At 43.6% G+C, this 24,915-nt stretch overlaps 1 protein-coding gene across 3 annotated transcripts in view; it reads right to left on the bottom strand.

Moving 5' to 3' along the window:
- Positions 1 to 24,915, bottom strand: part of LOC122556958 (uncharacterized) — a 61,669-nt gene that overhangs the window by 11,672 nt on the left and 25,082 nt on the right. For 2 of the 3 annotated variants that reach the window (XM_087995518.1, XM_087995520.1), the window contains 3 exons: positions 22,710 to 22,818; positions 18,963 to 19,138; positions 10,561 to 15,331 (listed from right to left, as the gene is read on the bottom strand). In XM_087995518.1, coding sequence (XP_087851644.1) covers positions 14,363 to 15,331; positions 18,963 to 19,138; positions 22,710 to 22,818 — 1,254 coding nt within the window. In that variant the 3' untranslated portion in view covers positions 10,561 to 14,362. Of the gene's footprint in view, positions 1 to 10,560; positions 15,332 to 18,962; positions 19,139 to 22,709; positions 22,819 to 24,915 lie in introns of those variants that run through there. The other variant, XM_087995519.1, reaches the window with a different exon arrangement.

Below are 24,915 nucleotides of genomic sequence, written 5' to 3'. Positions count from 1 at the left end.
GGATAAAGATTCTCACAATCTACCCTATCTGTGCCTCTCATAATGTTATATCCCTCAATCAGATCCCCCCTCAGCTGCCTCTGCTTCAGGGAAAACAAACCCAGCCTATCCAGTCTCTCCTGACACTTGTACCTGTCTAAATGTCTTTTCAATGTTGTATCTGTACCTGCATCTAGCACCTTCCTCTGACGGTTGGTTCTGCAGTTACAAAGGATAGATACATTTCTAGATTTCAAGAAAATAATTAAACCTGCCGACACAAGAGCACTCTGCAAGTTTACAACATCTTGAATGGCACATTTTATCAAAGATTCTATCCCTTAGTGAGTCATACAGTCCTGCAGCATGGACACAGACCCTTCGGTCCAACTCGCCCATGCCGGCCAGATATCCCAAATCAATCTTGTAGAGTTTGAGGCCTTCTTGAACTGTGACTTGTCGCAAAACCACCTAATGACTAATTTTAATCCATTCTCTGGAAATCTGACCTGATTGGCTGCTCAATTAACTCCCTCTTGATTTTACTCACGGGAGTCAACTGAAGGAAAGACCAGGTGGTGTCTGAAAAACCCAATAACTGACTGTCTATCAACCTCCCATCAAGACAGGTTAGGTTATATGTAACCCTTGACTAGAATGGATCCTATGGGCCAGATTTTTGCTAATAAAGGATGACAGGAAGGTAGGGTCAGGAAATTTGCCAACGTGGTAATCTCATTCCTTTACAAGGGTCACATGGTGACAGTACCTTAGGGAGGGTGGAGCAGCATAGAGTCAGGTCAGAGGCAGCCACGGACATGGATGAATGAGCAATTAGATTAGATTCCCTACAATGTGGAAACAGGCCCTGCGGCCCAACAAGCCCACACTGACCCTCCAAAGAGTAATCCACCCAGACCCATTCCCCATATTTCTCCCTGACTAATGCACCTAACACGATGGGCAGTTTAGCATGGCCAATCCACCCCAACCTGCACAGACCCACACAGACACAGGGAGAAGGCAGGAATTAAACCCGGGTCCCTGGCGCTGTGAGGCAGCAATGCTAACCACTGAGCCACTTGCTGTCCATTGGTTTATCATAGATCTGCACCACTTTAGCTCAGTTGTATTAAAGGCTGTTGACTCTCTCAGGAGAAAGTGAGGTCTGCAGATGCTGGAGATCAGAGCTGAAAATGTGTTGCTGGAAAAGCGCAGCAGGTCAGGCAGCATCCAGGGAACAGGAGAATCGACGTTTCGGGCATAAGCCTGAAGAAGGGCTTATGCCCGAAACGTCGATTCTCCTGTTCCCTGGATGCTGCCTGACCTGCTGCGCTTTTCCAGCAACACATTTTCAGCTGTTGACTCTCTCACCCCACTCCTCATACTACCTTACACAACCCTATTCATCCTCATCGCCCGATGTCCTCTCACACCCCCCACCCACCCCATTCTAAAACTGTAATAAATGCTAGCCCAGCCAGCAACACCCACATCTCAGAATAGACTGAAACAAAATCTCCACCCACTGAAAAAACAAATTATAGACATGACAAGTTGAACTTTGCACACTGAGATTGTCAGCTTTAATTCTAAGCAGTTATTACTGAACCATTTCTTCCATTGAGCAGAGAATTCAAAAATCAAGCCTGGCCAAACTCTGCTAACACTCCGATCTTATTAAAATTCAGAAGGAGTTTCAAAATGAAAATTCTTAACTCAAAACCTACTTTAATTCTAACCTTTAAATTAGCATCTAGAGCTTTTGAACTGGTATTTAAAAAGGAAACTGCAAATCAGTGTCATTTTTTTCAACCTACCTCTCTCCCTGGAGACCATTCTACCCATCATGTTTGTGCTACCCCTTTGAAAGAGCACTCCGGTTACTCCCACCTCCCTGCTCTTTCTCCTTAGCCCGGCCTTTGCTCTTCCATTAAAAAGTTAAGACTTGATCAGCCTTCCTGAACAACATAAAATTCAACAGACTTCTAAAATCCCGGCCCCGGGGCTGTGCTAACTGACTGAAAGGCGCATCTCAAGTTTTTAACGAGAAACGTACGTGAATTCCGTGGAAAGGAGAAATGTTTACTCTGGCAGAGTTTCATTCGAGACAAGATTTAAATTAACCCAGATACCAGCGAGCTATTTATAATCCTGGGGCGGTACTCTTGTTCAGATTGAAATAAAGGAACCAGCAAGAGTCAGTGCATCTCATTGCCCTTCATGTTTCCAGGGTATTTCTTTTTGTTAAACAGGGAGGTGGGGGAAGAAATGCTCACTTCCACACTTGAGCTGTAACCGCTGCTCAGTGCTTCACCCAACATGGGTCCATCCAAAGTTAAAAACCACACAACACCAGGTTATAGTCCAACAGGTTTATTTGGAAGCACTAGCTTTCGGAGCGACGCTCCTTCATCAGATGATAGTGGCCCACTATCACCTGATGAAGGGCTCTGAAAGCTAGTGCTTCCAATTAAACCTTTTGGACTATAACCTGGTGTTGTGTGGTTTTTAACTTTGTACACCCCAGTCCAACACTGGCATCTCCAATTCGGGTCCATCCAGACTGTGTTGCTCACTTTCTAGTGATGCTGCATCCTGTCCCTCTGATTATACTGACTGTGTGTGTGTGTGTTGAACACTCATCCAGCACCAAATGAAACACACTTTTCCTGGCACCTACCCACAAGCACATGCACTCAGACAAACCTGTGGGTGTGAGTTGATCACTCTCTCCAGACCATTTGAGGGCGAGCAGGGTCAGTGAACTAGGTCTTCCATCAAATCTGGGTGGTCTAATGGGTTATCTTTAAACAAGGTTAACATGGCCCACCTCAGGGACAGGTCAGGCTTGAACCCAGGCCTACACTAACCCTAAATGCCTCATTGAGAGTGTAAGTAACAGAGGATGATACATTGACTTCTGAGATATTGGCCCAGCACACTTCTACTGTGCAGCTCACAAACTAAAGTTTAACCATCTGTCATGGTGGGTTCAAACTCACTGCTCCAGACTGTTAGCCTTGACTCTGGATAATTATTCCAATGTCAGTACCACTCCAGCACAGCCTGCCCCTAGCTGCTGTCTAATAAGCAGTGGAAGTACAGGACTCAGTCATACTATGGCCCTGCCACAAAACAACTTGTTTTTACCATGAAGTGTATATTGTGATGGGATTAGTTATGTTGTTGTTGTCCACTTTTGGTCAGCTCAGTCAGTGGTATATCTGAGTGAAAAGCTTACTGCTCCAAGTCCTACATCAGACACTTAGGCATTTATTTAAGCCAGGTTTGTCACACCTTTCCTCACAGTGGGGGTGGGGAGGGGTGGTCATATTTCAATTTATCTCTCAGGTTAATCCTAGCTTTCATGTAAAGGACATACCTAAGCAATTTTCCACATTGTCAGGTCGATGCCAGTGTTGAAACTAGTGGAAGAGCTTGGCTAAGGGAGTGATTTCAGATATTCACTATCAGATATTGACTATCTGATTTCAGATAGTCAACATGGTTTCGTCAAGGGCAGGTCATGTCTCACAAACCTCATTGAGTTATTTGAGAAGGTAACCAAGCATGTAGATAAGGGCAGGGCAGTTGACGTGGTATACATGGACTTCAGTAAAGCCTTTGATAAGGTTCCACATGGTAGGCTGATGGAGAAAATGCAGAGACATGGGATTGAGGGTGATTTAGCAGTTTGGATTAGAAACTGGCTTCCTGAAAGAAGGCAGCGAGTGGTGGTTGATGGAAAATATTCAGCCTGGAGTCCAGTTACTAGTGGTGTGCCACAAGGATCTGTTTTGGGACCACTGCTGTTTGTCATTTTTATAAATGACTTAGACACAGGCCTAGGTGGATGGGTTAGTAAGTTTGCAGATGACACTAAAGTCAGTGGAGTAGTGGACAGTGTGGAAGAATGTTACAGGTTACAGGGGGACTTCGATAAACTGCAGAATTGGGCTGAGAGGTGGCAAATGGAGTTCAATGCAGCTAAATGTGAGGTGATGCACTTTGAGAGAATAATAGGAAGGCAGAATACTGGGTCAATGGAAAGATTCTTGATAGTGTGGATGTGCAGAGGGATCTTGGAGTCCTTGTACATAGATTCCTGAAAGTTACCAGGTGAATAGTGCTGTTAAGAAGGCATACTGTGTGTTAGGTTTCATTGGTAGAGGGATTGAGTTCCAGAGCTGCAATATCATGCTGCAACTATACAAAACGTTAGTGTGGCCACACTTGGAATATTGTGTACAGTTCTGGTCGCCCCATTACAGGAAGGATGTGGAAGCATTGGAAAAGGTCAGAGGAGACTTACCAGGATGTTGCCTAGTCTGGAGGGAGGTCTTATGAGGAAAGGCTGAGGGACTTGGGTCTGTCCTTATTGGAAAGAAGAAGGCTAAGGGAGGACTTGATAGAGACATACAAGATGATCAGAGGATTAGATAGGGTAGACGGTGAAAGTCTTTTTCCTAGGATGATGACGTCAGCTTGTATGAGGGGGCAGAACTACAAATTGAGGGGTGATAGATTTAAGACAGACTTCAGAGGCAGGTTCTTTACTCAGAGAGTGGTAAGGGCGTGGAACACCCTACCTGCTAACGTAGTCACATTAGAGAGACTTAAACAATCCTGAGATAAGCATGTGGATGATTTTGGTATAGTGTAGGGTGACAAGCTGAAAATAGTTCACAGGTCGGTGCAACATCGAGGGCTGAAAGGCCTGTTCTGCGCAGTATTATTCTATGTTCTAAGTCTTCAGGACTATTGCTGGAATGTTATCAGGGCCCATAGCCTTTGCAGTGTCCAGTGTCTCCAACCGTTTCTCAATATCATGTAGTATGAATTGAATTGGGACCTGGACTTTGTATATGACCCAAACCCATCAGCTGGAGAAGTTTGATTTCAACTGGCTGCTTGTAAAATAAGTTTCAGGAGACTTTAATCTCAGTGTTTCTGCTCTTCACCTTTGCTAATAAACATATCCTTCATCATTTTGTTACACTTTCACCGTCTTTGCTCCACTGGTTATCTCAATAAGGAAATGCCCTTCATTCCCAAACGTATCAGATCAGATCAGAAGCTACCAATCTATTCCCTGGTTGGCAAGGAGATAAATAATTTGGAGTCACCAGGATGTTTTAAAGTATGATTACCTTCAATTCTTGTTGGATGTCTATTAATTTTGTACACATCTTTCCCAGCTCAGCATTCACATTCCATATCAAATAGCCAGCATGACCTGATATTATCCATCACCCACTGAGGTTTACAATGGATCACATACCAACTGATAGTTAAAGCCCACTTCGAGTTATTTATCCATGTGGAACAATAACTCTGGGCCAGATTAAAGCCTTTACAAAACTAACAGGAACGCTGGGGAAAAGCCTGCTGATCAGGTCATCGAGTCGTAGTGTCATAGAGATGTACAGCATGGAAACAGACCCGTTGGTCCAACCCATCCATGCCGACCAGATATCCCAACCTAATCTAGTCCGACCTGCCAGCACCTGGCCCATATCCCTCCAAACCCTTCCTATTCATATACCCATCCAAATGCCCCTTAAATGTTGCAATTGTACCAGCCTCCACCACATCCTCTGGCAGCTCATTCCATACACGTACCACCCTCTGCGTGAAAAAGTTGCTCCTTAGGTCTCTTTTATATCTTTCCCCTCTCACCCTAAACCTATGCCCTCTAGTTCTGGACTCCCCGACCCCAAGGAAACTACTTTGTCTATTTACCCTATCCATGCCCCTCATAATTTTGTAAACCTCTATAAGGTCACCCCTCAGCCTCTGACACTCCAGGGAAAACAGCCCCAACCTGTTCAGCCTCTCCCTGTAGCTCAGATCCTCCATCCCTGGCAACATCCTTGTAAATCTTTTCTGAACCCTTTCAAGTTTCACAACATCTTTCCGATAGGAAGAAGGCCAGAATTGCACGCGATATTCCAACAGTGGCCTAACCAATGTCCTGTAGAGCCGCAACATGACCTCCCAACTCCTGTACTCAATACTCTGACCAATAAAGGAAAGCATACCAAATGCCTTCTTCACTATCCTATCTAACTGCGACTCCACTTTCAAGGAGCTATGAACAAAGAACAAAGGTCTCTTTGTTCAGCAACACTCCCTAGGACTAAACTTACCATTCAGTGTATAAGTCCTGCTAAGATTTGCTTTTCCAAAATGCAGCACCTCGCATTTATCTGAATTAAACTCCATCTGCCACTTCTCAGCCCTCTGGCCCATCTGGTCCAGATCCTGTTGTAATCTGAGGTAACCCTCTTCGCTGTCCACTACACTTCCAATTTTGGTGTCATCTGCAAACTTACTAACTGTACCTCTTATGCTCGCATCCAAATCATTTATGTAAATGACAAAAAGTAGAGGGCCCAGCACCGATCCTTGTGGCACTCCATGGTCACAAGCCTCCAGTCTGAAAAACAACCCTCCACCACCACCCTCTGTCTTCTACCTTTGAGCCAGTTCTGTATCCAAATGGCTAGTTCTCCCTGTATTCCAGGAGATCTAACCTTGCTAATGAGTCTCCCATGGGGAACCTTGTCGAACGTCTTACTGAAGTCCATATACATCACATCTACCGCTCTGCCCTCATCAATCTTCTTTGTTACTTCTTCAAAAAACTCAATCATGTTTGTGAGACATGATTTCCCATGCACAAAGCCATGTTGACTATCCCGAATCAGTCCTTGCCTTTCCAAATACATATACATCCTATCCCTCAGGATTCCCTCCAACAACTTGCCTATCACCGAGGTCAGGCTCACCAGTCTATAGTTCCCTGGCTTGTCTTTACCACCCTTCTGAAACAGTGGCACCATGTTTACCAACCTCAAGTCTTCTGGCACCTCACCTGTGACTATCGATGATACAAATATCTCAGCAAGAGGCCCAGCAATCACTTCTCTAGCATCCCACAGAGTTCTCGGGTACACCTGATCAGGTCGTGGGGATTTATCCACCTTTAACCATTTCAAGACATCCAGCACTTCCTCCTCTGTAATATGGACATTTTGCATGATGTCACCATCTATTTCCCGACAGTCCAAATCTTCCATATCCTTTTCCACAGTAAATACTGATGCAAAATATTCATTTAGTATTTCCTCCATTTTCTGTGGCTCCACACAAAGGCCACCTTGCTGATCTTTGAGGGGCCCTATTTTCTCCTGAGTTACCTATCCTTTTGTCCTTAATGTATTTGTAAAAACCCTTTGGATTCTCCTTAATTCTATTTGCCAAAGCTATCTCATGTCCCTGTTTTACCCTCCTGATTTCCCTCTTAAGTATACTCCTACTTTCTTTATACTCTAAGGATTCACTCGATCTATCCTGTCTATACCTGACATATGCTTCCTTCTTTTTCTTAACCAAACGCTCAATTTCTTTAGTCATCCAGCATTTCCTATACCTACCAGCCTTTCCTTTCACCCTGACAGGAATATACTTTCTCTGGATTCTCGTTATCTCATTTCTGAAGGCTTCCCATTTTCCAGCCGTCCTTTTACCTGCCAACATCTGCCTCCAATCAGTTTTCAAAAGTTCTTACCTAATACCGTCAAAGTTGGCCTTTCTCCAATTTAGAACTTCAACTTTTAGATCTGGTCTATCCTTTTCCATCACTATTTTAAAACGAATAGAATTATGGTCACTGGCCCCAAAGTGCTCCCCCACTGACACCTCAGTCACCTGCCCTGCCTTATTTCCCAAGAGTAGGTCAAGTTTTGCACCTTCTCTCGTAGGCACGTCCACATACTGAATCAGAAAATTCTCTTGTACAAACTTAAGAAATTCCTCTCTGTCTATACCTTTAACACTATGGCAGTCCCAGTCGATGTTTGGAAAGTTAAAATCCCCGACCATAACTACCCTATTATTCTTACAGATAGCTGAGAACTCTTTACAAGTTTGTTTCTCAATTTCCATCTGACCATTGGGGGGTCTGTAATACAATCCCATTAAGGTGATCATCCCTTTCTTATTTCTCAGTTCCACCCAAATAACTTCCCTGGATGTATTTCCGGGAATATCCTCCCTCAGTACAGCTGTAATGCTATCCCTTATCAAAAACGCCACTCCCCTCCTCTCTTGCCTCCCTTTCTATCCTTCCTGTAGCATTTGTATCCTGGAACATTAAGCTGCCAGTCCTGCCCATCCCTGAGCCATGTTTCTGTAATTGCTATGATATCCCAGTCCCATGTTCCTAACCATGCCCTGAGTTCATCTGCCTTCCCTGTTAGGCCCCTTGCATTGAAATAAATGCAGTTTAATTTATTAGTCCTACCTTGTCCCTGCCTACCCTGACTGACTCACTTCTGTTCTCAGCTGTATCTGTCTCAGATTGATCTCTTTCCTCACTGTCTCCCTAGGTCCCACCCCCGCCACCTCACTAGTTTAAATCCTCCCAAGCAGTTCGAGCAAATTTCCCTGCCAGTATATTAGTCCCCTTCCAATTTAGGTGCAATCCATCCTTCTCGTACAGGTCACTTCTACCCCAAAAGAGATTCCAATGATCCAAAAATGTGAATCCTTCTCCCATACACCAGCTCCTCAGCCATGCATTCATCTGCTCTATCCTCCTATTCCTGCCCTCACTCACTCGTAGCACTGGGAGTAATCCAGATATTAATACTCTTGAAGACCTCCTTTTTAAATTTCTGCCTCTCTGTAATCTCCCTTCAGAGTCTCAATCTTTTCCCTTCCTATATCGTTGGTTCCAATGTGGACAATGACCTCTTGCTGACCCCTCCCCCCCCGTGAGAACATTCTGCACCCTCCGAGACATCCTTGATCCTGGCACCAGGGAAACAACACACCATTCTGCTTTTTTGCTGCTGGCCACAGAAACGTCTGTCTGTACCTCTGACTACAGAATCCCCTAACACAATTGATCTCTTGGAAGCCGACGTACCCCTCATTGCATTAGAGCCAGTCTCAATACCAGAAACTTGGCTGTTCATGCTGTGTTCCCCTGAGAATCCATCACCTCCTACATTTTCCAAAGCAGCATACCTGTTTGAAATGGGTATAGCCACAAAAGACTCCTGCCCTAGGTGTCGACCTCTCTTAGCCTTCCTGGAGTTAACCCATCTCTGTGACTGTATCTGAGACATTCCCCCCTTCCTATAACTGCCATCCATCACATACTGTTGCTGTTGCAAATTCCTCATCGCTTCTATCTGTCTCTCCAACCGATCCACTCGATCTGATAAGATTCACATCCAAGAGCATTTATGGTAGATATAATCCGCAGTAACCCTTAAACTCTCTTTAAACTCCCACATCTGACAAGAAGTACATATCACTGCAAAGGCCATTTTTGCTCCTTCACAATCTACAGACCCAGAAAATCACACCGTCTTATTCCTCTACAAATACTGCCCCAGGTTAAATTAATAGCTATGGCTTATATTTTAAGTTTAATCAAGAGACTTATCTCCAAAAACATATAATCAAGAAAGTACCCACTGTACTCACTACTGCAGCCTTTCTCTTGGACAGACTTAAAACAACAATTAACTTATCTGATTCTGTGCTGTGAACTTCGCCCAACAGTTCCTCCAAGATTAGTTGTGAATTTCATTGTTTGTTAATTTTCCCAGACGCATTCCGATGTCCAGCGATACACGAATTCAAACAGCAAAGGCAGTAACTGTGCAGGTTCTCTCTCTCTCTCTCCTGCACTGACCTCACCATGTGATTCCTTTGTCTGCTCTTCTCCCTTTTAAAACTGTTGTTGTTTTGATTTTTTTTCCAAAGTTCCAAAACAATGCACAGTAATTGCTGCTCCTGGAATTCGAGGAAATCACCTCTAGCACCTAAAATACCTCAAAAAAAGGAGCAGCTCTTACAGACAAGCCAAGGTGTATTTGGAACAAGAAGAAATGATATCTTAGGGTGATGGCCCTTTCTAAGAACTAGAATGTGGTTTCTGGTAAGCATGCCCGGCTTCTAATAAATGATCATATGATGATTTGATTAGATTACTTACAAGTCCACACCGACCCTCCAAAGAGTATCAAGTTACTTAGAAGATAAGTAATAGAGACGAAAAGTTAACAGAAGTTAATTCATCAGGAAGTTCTCTTAAGCAATTAACTTTTAAGGTTTAGGACAAATGAGAGATAAGAATTTAGCAGAATTCAGTTAAAATTATGGGTGTTGGCTGAAAGATTTAAAGTTCCTGTTTAGTGAAGGACTCCACTAACAGTGAGTTGAACTCCTGGTATATCAAGGAGAGAGAGTTTTAGATCCAAAACGCCAAAGCATTAAAGAATTTTACAGCTGGGAGAGGTCTGACCTAAGGTGTCTAAATGTATGTCTGCTTTGGAACTGCAGGGCAGTTGGAGAAGATTTGAAGGGGGAGGCTCTCTGGAAATAGCAGAAGGAACAATAAATCTCAGCCCATGTCCAAATTATTGACAGTACCCAATCAAACTTGTAATCTTTCAATTTGTGATAAGTATCAGACTTGAGCATTTTGGGATGCAAATCTAATAGGTAAAGGAGGAAAGTGGAGTTAAAACATTTGACTTGCAGTCGAGGTAATTATGTTCATTGTATTTTATTGTTTTTACCGTACGATCTTAGATATCATTTAGTAATACAGAAATTGAGAATTGCTGAAAGATGATATGTTTTGTTGAAGCTTTTCATCTTGAATGCATCTAAACATTTCACAAGAATACCTCTTCAAGAGGGAAAATCTTTTTATAATGTAATCAGAGGAGAGTGCTGATTATATGGCAAATGGACTCTGATTGGTAGATGCATTGCCATGGGGAATGCACCAGTTAATGATGAATGACAGTTAACTGCCAGGCTTTGGTTAAATTTTGAACTAGGCAGAGTGATTCATATATCTGAGGGAAATGCTTTGACCACTGAACCCGAAGGAGACAGTGAGGACTGCAGATGCTGGAGATCAGAGTTGAGAGTGTAGTTGTGGAAAAGCACATCAGGTCTGGTAGCATCTGAGGAGCAGGAGAATTGACGTTTTGGACATAAGCTCCTCGGATGCTGTCTAACCTGCTGTGCTTTTCCAGCACTATACTCTCAACCCCAATGAACCAGAAAATTGCCATCACATCTTTTGTTGAATTGAAATAGGCGCAGTGCACATACATATTCTTCCTGTCTGCAACGATAAGGAGCTTATGTAGCTTCCCATACACAATTGCACTAACAAAGACAGAAATTGCTGGAAAAGCTCAGCAGGTCTGGCAGCATCTGTGGAGAGAAATCAGTATTAATGCCAAGTGACCCTTTGTCAAAACACAACTATACCAAACTGTGAGCCTGACTGACAAATCTAAATTGGCTTTCTTCAGTGTAATTCTTCACATACTCAGAATTAGCCAGCAAATTTGCCCAATTGCTATGAGTTTTACAGTGATTGATCATTGAGCATTGTCCTGAATAGGTAAATTGACCATTACTTTGGCCAATATTGTCTAAGTATTGAATGACTTTTTCTGATGATACGTTGTGAGATATGTTTCACAATTGATAAATTATTAGTATGCATTCAAAACAGTAGAAAACAAACAAACAGTCAGTGCTTGGGAATTCTGAGGTCATGATCTGAAGTGGCTGAAATGGACATGATTGAAACACATTGTTTTAAAATGTTAGAGCAGCACGCCAAAGTTATCTGCCACTGAAATTCTTCTAATGTGTAGCTTAGAAAAAAAATTAGCCCTCTTTTCTTTTAATTTCAATATTGCATGAAGCTGCATTGACGGTTTTCCCACAGGAGACCCCATTACTAATGCTCACCTGCATTTCAAAAGACTAAAAAGCACTTAGCTTATCATAAGGTTGTCTGTAGCATTTGATTGACATTTTATATGGTTATAAAAGGATTATTTGTCTTTGATGTGGTTTCTGAATAGGCATTTGTTTTTACAACTCAATGACCACTGGACAGGACTTTGTTTTTTATTCTTGAGTCTGACCTTTTTGTTTCTGTATGGTATGGATGGCATGTAACAGAGTGACACCGGTTTTAGACCTTAAGATGTTTATTTTCTATGCACCCATTTTAAGGACTACCTATTGTTGCTAAGTGACCCTTGAGGCATCTGTCCTGAGCAGATGCAGAATGGCAGGGAGGCTCAGAGAGGGCCTGCGTTGGGCTGGAAGAAGGTGTGGATGTGATAATACATGGAGAGGAACAATGTAGAGAGCTGGACCAATAGCCTTGACAACGTCTAACCTGCTGAACTCGGTACCTGAACTGCCTTGGGTGGGCCTAGCTAAGCAGTGAACACAAACCTTGCCTCTTCATGTTGCTTGAGAAATTTAGATTAGATTACATTACAGTGTGGAAGCCCTTCAGCCCAACAAGTCCACACCGACCCACCAAAGTGCAACTCACCCAGATCCATTCCCCTACATTTACCCCTTACCTAACACTACGGGCAATTTAGCATGGCCAATTCACCTGACCTACACATGTTTGGACTGTGGGAGGAAACCAGAGCACCTGGAGGAAACCCACGCAGACACGGGGAGAATGTGCAAACTCCACACAATCAGTCGCCTGAGGTTGGAATTGAACCCGATTCTCTAGTGCTGTGAGGTAACAGTGCTAATCACTGTGCCACCGTGCTGCCCACGGCGTAGACTTCATGTCTACAGGAGAAGGATATTTAATGAGTAGACAGGAAATGGTAGGAGGAGGCAAACTGTCCCAAACCATAAGGAGTAGGAATAGGACTAGGCCACATGGTCCCCTGAACCCACTCCTGAGTCCTGTTGGAGAAATGAAAATCCAGCCTTGCATCACCGTTGTATTCCACACCGTAAACTTTACTCCAGCCTGGATGTTGTTGCCAGTCACGGTGGAATTACCCATGCAGACTGAATCAGAATCTACTTTACTGATGAGCTACAAATCATGCTCATCTGATGGGAGGCCTAGTTGACGTTTTACTATTTATCAGCCAACAGATGGAACCAAACAAATTCCCTAAAGGCATGTTTCATTTCAATTTAGATTTCAAAGATTTAAGGGTCAGTATTGTAACTCACTGTTACTGGGGTGACATGGTAGCTCAGTGGTTAGCACTGCTGCCTCACAGCGCTAGATACCCGGGTTTGACTCCAGCCCACATTCTCCCCGTGTCTGTGTTGGTTTCCTCCCACAGTCCAAAGATGTGTGGGTAAGATGGATTAGCCGTGGGAAATGCAGTGTTATGCGGAGAGGGGAGGGGGCTGTGTCTGGGTGGGATGCACTTCTGAGGGTTGGTGTGGACCCAATGGGCCGAATGGCCTGCTTCCACACCGTAGGGATTCTACAATTATTGCACTCTCTCAAGTCTTTAAAATCTTAACCAGACTGAAATTCCATCTGCTATGGTGGGATTTTGAATACACTGCGGTCCCTGGATTACTAGCCCAATGACAATATGGTGCTGGCTCAAAAAGCCAAATGGCCTACTCCTGCACCTATTGTCTAATATCACTGTGCTATCACCTCCTCTCCTCAGTCCCCATCTATGTAGTGCTTGTCACTGAAATAACTCCGTAGAGGCCAGTATCCTGTCACCAAGTCACCATTTATTTACACACAGAGTCCTTGACATTGGTCCAGCTCCCTCAGAGCCAGCTCTCAGAGTGAGCAGAACCTCTGACACTCCTGTTTCTATCTGTCAGCCAGGTCTCCCTGATTGGCCCAAGTTAACAGCCCCAATCAGGGAACTCCTATTCTATGAGGTCCACCTGGCTGACCTGTAAAGATCCCCTTTTGAACTGCGCTGTGTTTGAACTGGAGTATTCTGATACACAAACAGCCCCTTTCCCCACTGGAAGGAGAACTTTCACTAAGTGGACTAGATTTCTTCCAGATGTCGGTGGTGACAGTCTGTCATCAGTAAGGGCAAGGTTTGACACATTAGTCATAGTGACAGGAGCTGGATTTTCACTTCCAATCTGAGGAACACAAGACAGTGAAGTTCTCCTCGTCCAAGCTGTCATCTCCTGTATACTCAGTAACTGTTCTTCTCCCAGAGACATGAACAGACAGGATTGGTGTCCATGGAGCCAGAGTAGGCCATTTGGCCCTGTCAGTCAAAGAGATCTGGGCTGATCTGGTTGTGATCTTCACACCATCCTCCTGCCTGTCCCCAACAACCTTTGACAAACTGTCAATAAAAAAATGAGGCTCAAAGAGATGTACCTCTTCATGTCACTCGGCCTGTATTTACAGATTCACTAGAGAAAATGATAAATATTAGAAAGTAATTGTTGAAAACCTGTAAAATGATAAACATTGTTAGAGAAATTGTTTCCATTTCAGTAACCACTCACCCAGCCCTCTCCCCAGCATCCCATACCCGTCCACATCCCCAGTTCAATACTTTCGCAGCTCTGATGGTCTGCTAAACTTTTCCAGTTTTCCTTCTCGTGTCTTACTCAATTCTTTGGAGTACAGATCAGTTAGAACCTCTTGGATACCAGCTGGAAATTTTGCTTTTGTGACTTTAGAGGCTCCGGAGCTTAAGGAAGTGTCTCGCTCCTTGGGTGTTGTCCCAGGAGGAGTCTGGTGTAGATCACCTTTCTCATTGGCTGGACAATCATCCTGTTCCCCTTCAGAAGTCTGCTGACTGCGTTCAATCACAACATTCTCATAATCTGGGGCAGAAGCTGATGTACTGGAAGACAAGTTCTGATCTTCAAGGCTACCCTGTGAATTTTCATAGAGTGACTTTTGTATGTCCTTGAGAAAGGATGGCTCTTCCTCAAAGGACAGCAGTGATTCTATATCCGAAACATTCTCATACACTGGGTCTATAGAAGAGTCATCACTGTAACTATCTCTATACTTTGTAGGATTAACCGTTGGCTCCTCCACATTAACCTTTGTTGCCTTTCCTTTAGGATATTTGACAGTAGCATAAACTATTTCACCGACACCCTCCCTATCATCGGTTGTAGGAAGGTTCCTTTCAGCTCCTGGAGGTGCCCTTGGTACAGCCCCAGAAGGTGAATTACGGCCTTTACGATCTCGATTTTCTTTTCTCTTCCTAACCTCTTGATTTGAATCTGTGTCCTTCAAGGGTTTCACTCTTCCACCTGATGATGGCTTTTCATCGGAAGATTCCTGTCTAGGGAATGCTGCACTTGGCAGTTTTTGACTGGACGCTGTGGAAGTCTCAGAGCTAACAGAAGTTAAACTTAATCGTTGCTGTTTTTTCTTGGACTGCTTTTCCTTTACTGCTGCATCAATAATGTGGAAAATTTCTTTGACTGCCTTTGTTTTGAATCGAAAAATCCCCTGTCCTGAATCGCATCTTCTTCCTGCTTCAAATGTAAATGTTGCCTGATGACAAAGGAAATCTCCGTCAGACATAATGCCAGTATACAATTTTCATTTAATTACATTCAACTGCATATAACCTTGTAATATTACAGCTCGCATATAGAATGGTGGCTCAGTGGTTAACACTGCTGCCTCACAGCACGAGAGACCCACCTTCAATTCCACCCTCCCTGTCTGTGTGGGGTTTGTACATTCTCCCCATGTCTGCGTGGGTTTCCTCCAGGTGCTCTGGTTTCCTCCCACAGTCTAAAAATGTGCAGGTTAGGGTGGAATGGCCATGCTAAATTGCCCCATAGTGTCCAGGGATGTGCAGGTTAGCTGGAGTAGCCATGGGAAATGCAGGGTTACAGGGACGGTGTAGTTGTGGGTGGGGATGCTCTTCGGAGAGTCAGTGGGCCACACGACCTGCTCCCATACTGTGGAAATTCTATCATAATAACTCAATTCTATCAAGACTACAAATTCCACACAGTAACTCTCCTGCGTAATTCACAAGGCAACCTGAAACTCAAGCCTGTTCCCCACTAATCACAGAGGCTATTTCATCGACTGTCTGTGTATCTGCAGGAACTGTAGTATAGAGCAGCAACAAATGAAAAGCTTCAGATGGGGAAAGGGTCTGAGAAATTACCCCTATCTGGAGCAGAGCCAAGATTGGTTCATCCAAGTCAGCACCATCTGCTTGAACCGCTGTAACAGCACAGCAGATGGAACTATGGAGTTGGATATATCAGAAGGACAGACGGCTGGCTTTGGGACAGTGGGAATTTGATCGAGGTGTTGCTGTATTATCATCTTTGGTGTGAAGTCCCTGCCCTGTTGTAGACAGCACGTTGTCTCAATGGTTAGCACTGCTGCCTCACAGCGCCAGGGATCCAGGTTTGATTCCATCCTCAGGCGATTGTCTGTGTGGAGTTTGCATGTTCTCCCTGTGTCTGCATGAGTTTCCTCCCACAGTCCAGGGATGTGCAGGTTACATGGACTGGCCTTGGGAATCGCAGGCCAAAGAGATAGGCTGGTGGATCTAGGTTGGACCAGTGTAGACTCAATGGGCTGAGCGGCTTGTTCCCACTATGATTCTAAAAGCACAGCTTACAGATGGGCCAAGCACAGGGATGTGGTCACACTGTACATATTAGAATATCTTTAAATAAATCATCAGAACTGATCAATTAGTGGAATCCTCATCCCTCAGCTCCCTCACATTTAAATGATGACTAGCTTCCTCACGAGTTCAGGTTTGAGTAAGGCTGAATACTAATTCCTGCACCAGAATTCTGGCTTTAGTACAACAACCTCTTACTTTTGACCAAAGTGACATTAATCAATTGTACATCAAGAACTGGGTGAAGAGAGATAATCTGCATGAAGGGCTTTTACTGCACATTCCACCTTCTTTAATTTAAAAGGAGAGATATTGCTTCACACAGTTTTACTGTCTCACATCCATAAAACAAACTTAATCAACAATTTATTTAAATGATTTGGATTTGAGGGACCAGATTGTAATCGTTCTAAGTTTGTGGAGAAATGGAATGAGCTGGGAATACAAATTGTGAGGAGGATGCACAGAGGCTTCAAGAGGACCTGGGCAGGCTACAGGAACCAGGCAAAACAAGGCAGACAGAATATAATGTGAACAAAGATGAGTTATTCACTTTGACAGTCAAAACAGAAAGGCTGAATATTTCTTAAACAGTGAGATTGCAAAGTGTGGCTGTTGAAAAGGATACAGATGTCCCTGTCTTTGACTAACTAAAAACTACAATGTGGAGGTGCTGCTGTTGGACTGAGGTGGACAAAGTCTGAAGTCACGCACCAGGTTATAGTCCAACAGGTTTATTTGAAACCACAAGCTTTCAGAGCGCTGCCCCTTCGTCACCTGACACACTCCTCACTTCACCTGATGAAGGAGCAGTGTTCTGAAAACTTGTGGTTTCAAATAAACCTGTTGAACTATAACCTGGTGTCAAATGACTTCTCACTAAAAGCTAACATGCAGGTGCAGCAAGGAGTGAAGGAGGCAGACTGTAAGTCGCTAATCCCAGGGGATTTGAACACAGCAGCAGAGATATCGTGCTGCAGTTCGGTATCACCTTGGTGAGACCCCAGCTGGAGTTCTGTGTATAGGTTTGGTGTCTTTATCTAAGAAAGCATGTATTTGCCATAGGGGGAGCTCAACAGATATTCATGAGATCAATCCCTGGGATGCAGGATTGGTTTGAGAAGAGATTGAGAAAGAGCTCTGAAATCACTGGAGTTTTGAACAATGAGAGGCAAGCTTATTGAAACTGATAAAATTCTAAGAGATTGTGACGGGGTAGATCTAAGTAGATATGTCGCTTCGTGACTCTCGAATCAAGAAACATAATCTCAGGATTATGACGGTGAACATTAAGCATTCTGTACCTGGAGATCTGTAGGAGCTCTATCATTGAACATGCTCATGACAGAAATCAATAGGTTTCTGGAGACTAATGACATGACTGAGTGTGTAGAAAGAGCAGGAAGGTGGTATTGAGGTAGACGTTTTTAAGGACTGAAGTGTCCCAGTTGATAAATCACTGAAGACTAACATAGAAATGCAGCAAGCTCTTGGGAAGATTAATAGGATTGTTAGTAGACAGGCAGGAGGCTGGAAGAACACAGCAAGCCAGGCAGCATCAGGAGGTGGAGAAGTCAACGTTTCGGGTATAACCCTTCTTCAGGAATGCTTACAGAATTATTAGCCTTTATTGCAAGAGGGTTTGTGACAGGACGAGTGAAGACTTGCTTCAGTTGTATAGGAGCTTTGGTTAGACTGCACATGGAGTGCTTTGTGTAGACTTGGCCTCCTTATCCCAGCAAAGATATCTTTGCCATACAGAAATACAGTGAAGGTTCGCCAGTTTTTCTCCTGGGATAGCAGCAGTTTCTCCTGTCCTATGGAGAGAGATTGGGCAAACTGGGCTGAAAATTTCTGAAGTTTGGAAGAATGAGAGGTGATCACATTGAAACCTACTTTAATACGCAGTGAGTTCCTGGACAGTTACAGACCTGATCTAGTCTCTCCCTGCCTCAATTGGTTCAGCTATCACAGTCATCGACTGTGCCAATGACCTCTCCTCCTCTCCACTGTCCTAAATCAACGGACCCTAATTCTCAGTCCCCTGACCTGAAGGGATTGGGGTTAGGGAGACTAATCTGGATTGTTTAGGTGAGACATGGGAGTTAAATGGCCCAGGTTTTATGGTAAAGGGCTTATGCCTGAAATGTCGATTCTCCTGCTCCTTGGATACTGCCTGTCCTGCTATGCTTTCCCAATGCCGCACTTTCATCCCCAGAAGGGATGTCCATCCCAAACGAGCCCCCAAATAAAGTCAAGGCAGAAGGCTCATTCCTATTGTAAATGACTTTACTGTAATGCTAAATTTTGACCTAATTGAGAGTAGTTAGTTGTTTCACTGTTCTTCCTAAATATTCCTCTGATGTTTACTGCCTCTTATTTTAACAGGCATTGTCCATGGCACTGATGTGGAGGCAGCTGACTTTAGCAGAAGCATTACTTTCTGAATACTACAGTAATATTCAGAAACATCAACACCAAGAAAGCAATGTAGCAGGAAGAAGATTCAAACAGATATATTTTCACCTGATCCATTCCATATCGACGTAGATAGCTGTAAGGCCATTTGTAGACATCTTGTTTTGTTATGGGATCTTTCAGAATCAGGCTGTCTTTGCCTGCTATTAACAGATAAGTTCCATGGAGCTCACATCTTGTTGCAGCTTCAGACGTCTGCACCGTCACAGTGAATTGGTTTCCAGCTGTTAAATACATTTTCAACAATTTAGTGACAAAGAATGTTCATCTCTGAACAAGAGAAACGGGAAGAACTGTGCATGCTGTAAATCAGAAACAGAAACAGAAGTTGCTGGAAAAGCTCAGCAGGTCTGGCAGCACCCAGAGTTCTGAGGAAGGGTCACTCAACCCGAAACATTAACTCTGATTTCTCTCCACAGACGCTGCCAGACCTGCTGAGCTTTTCCAGCAATTTCTGTTTTTGTTGTTAATGTTCACTACTAGAATATTTTTGGGAGGAGCTTTCTCAAGATGTCTGTGGTCTGGCATTCTCTGAGACATACACATGAGGTCCTCACATTTCCTAAACCTACCTTAGCATCGAGATTTAGTGTAATTTTCCTTTGGAAGTATGTTAGTTCATTTTGTTCTTGAAATAAGTAAATCAAGTTGGAAACTCAATTCATTTATTCCTAATGACTTCAATGTCTATTCACAAAATACAAATAACATTGGTGAGAATTGTTCCACTCATCACATCCAGCATCCTCATAGGCTGGGGCTTACAATGAGGAACTACCACTGCCACCATGGCTTCACATCCAGCCAGAGTTTCCACCTACACATCTGCTGTCAGGTTGCAAGCAACTACAACAAACTCCCCTGTCATTGGATGTTTTCTCCAGCCAATGCTGTTGCTCAACAAGTTTAGGACCATGATTACTGAGACATAGAACTCATATCTACTGTCAGGACAAAGATTCTTACTAGTTTTTCTGAAAAGGTTTATGCCCGTATTGGAAGACAGAATTTTATGTTTATTGCCTCTCAAGAGTGCTCCTCTGTTGTCAATGTTACTGGGATCACATTACTTTGTTTTACTCCAACTCTCCAATCAAAGCTAAATAATTTCCATCTCTTCCCATCTCTGATACCTCCTGGGTTCCTCCAGACATGTTTCCTTCACTACCTGTTCTTCCTTATCTGCCTGCTGACCATTGGCAAAATCACTTGTGGGCATGAGGTCAACTTCTGACACCTAGGACCAGGCTTATGTCCTTCGAGGTGGGGATCGTGATTCAGACCATTCCTGACGTTGCAAAACCACGTGCCATGTGGCACTGCCTGGCTATACCATTTTCATTTAGAGAGCTAATGTAGACACAATGAACTGAAATATGACAAGGCGTGATTCTGAGTGGTGGAGGTGGTTGATGTTAGACCTTTCCTTCTGGAAGCAGGTATGAAGGGATAGCAAGACAAGCAGAACCAAAGCCCTGGTTCTATTCACAGTGATAGAAGCCCAATTCTGTACCCTAGCTCTCACCACTTATACACCTCTTGTTCCCTTTCAGCCTCACTCATATCTGCTTACCTAGCATCCACAATGAACTGAACTTATGAACCCAAGGAAGTATTTGAATGTCTTTGAGATGCTCATAAAAAACTGTTTAAATAAATAAACAAACATCCATTCAAAAACCTCTTCAAATGAATGTAATCCTATTAAATGCTCATAAAACTATCACTAAAATGTTCATTGTCCATTTTACAATTCTGTCAATATCACCTGCTGACCTGAATCAACGAGTGATATTTAGAGCTTATTGAAACACCTCTAATCAGGTCCCACTGCACAACTGATTAAACAAAGCCTCCAGAGATGAATAGATTAAAGTCTTAAGTAGTGAAACAATGGCTGGGCATCCAAACAAAGAAGTCAGCTTTCTGGTTAGCCATTTAAAGGATCAAAGGATGGCCGATCTGTCAATCAATGCAAAGATTAAAGCACAGGATCCAAATGATATTAAAACCTGAATCTCAACACTGTTGTATGGAGAAGAGCACTCCATCTGGTAAACAATATGCTCACATCCCTTTACAGATTTCCCCAATAGAGTTGCAGAGTCGTACAGCATGGAAACAGACCCTTCCCAAACTTAATGATCACATTTGCCTGCATTTGGCCAATATCACTCTGTTCCGATTCATGTACCTATCCAAATGTCTTGTAACTGTACCTGCAGCTACCACCAGCTTTTGTAGTTCATTCTATACATGACCCACCCTCTGTGTGAAAAGGCTGCCCCTTAGGTCCCTTTTAAATTATTCTCCTTTCACCTTATAATTCATTGTACTCTCCCACCCTAGGAAAAAGACCTTTGCTTATTCATGCCCCTCATAATTTTATAAACCTTTACTAAGGTCACCCCTCAACCTCCTACACTCCAGGGAAAACAGCCCCAGCCTGTCCAGCTTCTCCTCATAACTCAAACCCTCCATTTTAGCAATATCCTGGTAAATCTCTTCTGAACCCTCTCCAGCTTAATAATATCCTTCCTGTAGCAGGACGACCAGAACTGGGCTCAGTCCTCCAAGAGGGATCTCACCAACATCTGTACAACCTCAACATAACGTCCCAACTCTATACTCAAAGGTCTGAGCAATGATGGCAAGTGTGGTATATGCCATCTTAACCACCTATCTATATGTGATGCAAACTTCAAAGAATTATGTACCTGAACCCCTAGGTCTCTCTGTTCTACAGCACTCCCCAGGGCCTTGCCATTAACTGTGTAAGCGGTAAGCCCTGCCCTTACGCATCTTACCAAAATGCAACACCTTGCATGTATCTTCTGAAACCTCTGAACTGACTTGCCCTACACAGACTTTGGAAACCTATCCACTTCTCTGAAGATTTTAAACTCGAGGAAATACAGAATAATATGCAAGTCCCAACTTCTCTATTTGCGTCAGTTTATCTCAGCCTTGAATATTCAAATTGACCCAGCCTCTGCTGCCCTTTCTGGTAAAGAGACCGCCTGAGAGAAGAGATTCTCCTCATCTCCTTCTTCTGAGATTATGCCCTCCATGCTCTCTCCCACAACAGGAAACAAACCTTCGATACCTGTCCTGTCACATCCCCTAAGGACTGACCATGTTTCAATAAGGTTATCTCTCATTCTTCTATATTCCAATGAGTTTAGGCCCAATCAACACAACTTCTCCTCATAAAATAGTCTGATCTCTTCCAGGTAGCAGCCTTTCTCTCAATGGCCTCAAATGTGAGCCTATCTTTCCCTAGATAAGGGCCCAAAGTTGTTCAAAGTAATCCAGCCATGGTCGGAATGGTGTGTTGCACATTTTTAGCAAGACTTCCTTACTTTTATATCCCAGTCCCTTTAAAATAAAGGCCAACGCTCCACTTGCCTTCCCTATGACCTGCTGAACTTGATGCTCACTTTTTATGATTCACAGGCGATGAGTTCAGAATCCCACTATTCCATAGCTTTCTGCAGTCTTTCTCCGTTTAAATAATATTCATCTCTTCTATTCCTCTTGCCAGACTCCAGTACTTCACATTCCTCCACATTATGTTCCATCCACAAGGTTTTTGCCCACTTGCTTAACCTGCCAATATCCCTAACAATCTGTTGGTATCACCTTCATCACCTACTTTCCCAACTATTTTTCTGCCATCCACAAATCTGTCTCTATTACATTCACTTCCCCCATGGGTAGAAGGTTAAATGTTCTCGACCTGGGCATGAATTCAGAATGGATAGCACATTTTCCTTATCTTATTTCATACTGCACCTTGGGATATTGTTGAATAAAGTTCATTTTCCTCCATTATTAATGAGTCACCAGGCAACATGTTACTGGAGGCAGAAACATCTTCATTTGGTTTTTTAGTATTGGTATTCTGAAAAGGTGGAGGAAATGAAAGCTGTAATTATAGATTTAGAAGTCATGACAAAGTTCAGTAATGCATGTCAGACCACAAATGTTCCACTTTTGCTGGGGACTACGTAGTGGAAGCCAGTATATTGAACAGCTAACTGTAAAGAGTCTCCAAACCTGGGGGAGTAATCTGAAACAGCAGAGACCGACGCAATGCCTGCTGAAAACATCACCAAGCAATTATGTCCCTGTTTTACTTATTGCAAAGCATGTAGACAAAATATCTTGCATAAATATTGTGTAAAGTTTTAAAGAATAATAATGTAAATAGAACTCTCTTAAACATTTCTGTTATGTTTATCCAAATGAGAGATGTCTTAATAGATGGCAACGCTATAGTGCTAATGTCATTGAACTCATAATCCAGAACATCATGGTAATGTTATTAGATTAGATCACTTACAGTGTGGAAACAGGCCCTTCGGCCCAACAAGTCCACACTGACCCTCCGAACAGCAACCCACCCAGGCCCATTCCCCTACATTTATCCCTTCACCTAACACTACGGGCAATTTAGCATGGCCAATTCACCTAACCTGCACATCTTTGGACTGTGGGAGGAAACCGGAGCACCCGGAGGAAACCCACACAGACACGGGGAGAACGTGCAAACTCCACACAGTCAGTCGCCTGAGGCGGGAATTGAACCCGGGTCCCTGGCGCTGTCAGGCAGCAATGCTAACCACTGTGCCACCGTGCCGCCCAAAAAAAAAGAGAAACTTATTGGTCTGAGGTCATGGTTTAAATGCCACCACAGCAGACGGCAAAATCTGCGTCTAAAAAAAATCTGGAATTGACAGCTGGGCCCATTTCATAGAATAGAATCCAACAGTGCGGAAGCAGGTCATTCGGCTCATCAAGTCCACACCAAGTCTCTCACTCAGATCCACCCCCACCATCCCTGTAATCCTGCATTCCTCCAGGCCAATCCACCCTAACCTGCACATCTTTGGACTGTGAAGGAAACCGGAGCACCCAGAGGAAACCCAGAGAGACACGGCGAGACTGCAAACTCCACTCAGAGTCACCCAAGGGTGGAATCGAACCTGGGTCCCTGGTGCTGTGAGCGGTGGTCATTTGGGGAAATAGTATGCTATCCTTCCCTGGTTTGTCTTACATGTGTTCCAATCCCACAGTAATGTGTTTAACTCTGAATTATCTTCTGAAATGGCCTAGCAAACTTTGCATTCCTGCTCCTCGGATGCTGCCTGACCTGCTGTGCTTTTCCAGCACCACACTCTCGACTCTGACCTCCAGCATCAGCAGTCCTCACTTTCTCCAAGCAAACTTTGTATGTCAAGGGTAACAAATACCAACCCTTGTCAGGAATCCCCATATCCCATACAAGAATATAAACAAACTCTAGGAATTTACAATCACCAGGGAAGTGGTCCTGGATTGGAGCTGTGGACCCAGGTCCTAATGGATTTCATCCTTGGGACTTTTTAAAAAGAGTGGCTAGTCAGAAAGTTGATGTATTGGTTAGAATTTTCCAAAATTTATTTAGGTTTGATTATGGTTCCATTGGATTTGAAAATTGCGAATGTAGTTCCTTTATTCGTAAAGGCATGCAGCAGAAAGTAGGAAGCTGTGGCCAAATAGTTTAAGATGTGTCATTGTGAAGATATTAGAATTTGTCATTGAAGGCAGTAAAACAGAACCCTTCAAACTGTTCATGGAGATTACAGATTACATTACAGTGTGAAAACAGGCCCTTCAGCCCAACAAGTCCACACCGACCCGCTGAAACACAACCCACCCATACCCCTACATTTGCTACTTACCTAACACTACGGGCAATTTAGCATGGCCAATTCACCTGACTTGCACATCTTTGGACTGTGGGAGGAAACCAGAGTACCTGGAGGAAACCCACGCAGACACGGGGAGAATGTGCAAACTCCACACAGTCAGTCGCCTGAGGCGGGAATTGAACCTGGGTCTCTGGCGCTGTGAGGCAGCAGTGCTAGCCACCGTGCCGCCCACCACCAATCAGGCACATCCAGTGATTTCGTGATCAGGAACTCAAGCTTAACCAATTCGTTAATTTTCTTTGAGG

Source organism: Chiloscyllium plagiosum, unplaced genomic scaffold, assembly GCF_037043375.1.
Source record: "Chiloscyllium plagiosum isolate Xiang-an unplaced genomic scaffold, Cpla_swu_hap1 HiC_scaffold_16, whole genome shotgun sequence".
Classification (NCBI taxonomy): domain Eukaryota; kingdom Metazoa; phylum Chordata; class Chondrichthyes; order Orectolobiformes; family Hemiscylliidae; genus Chiloscyllium; species Chiloscyllium plagiosum.
This window is presented reverse-complemented; position numbering and strand designations above follow the sequence as displayed.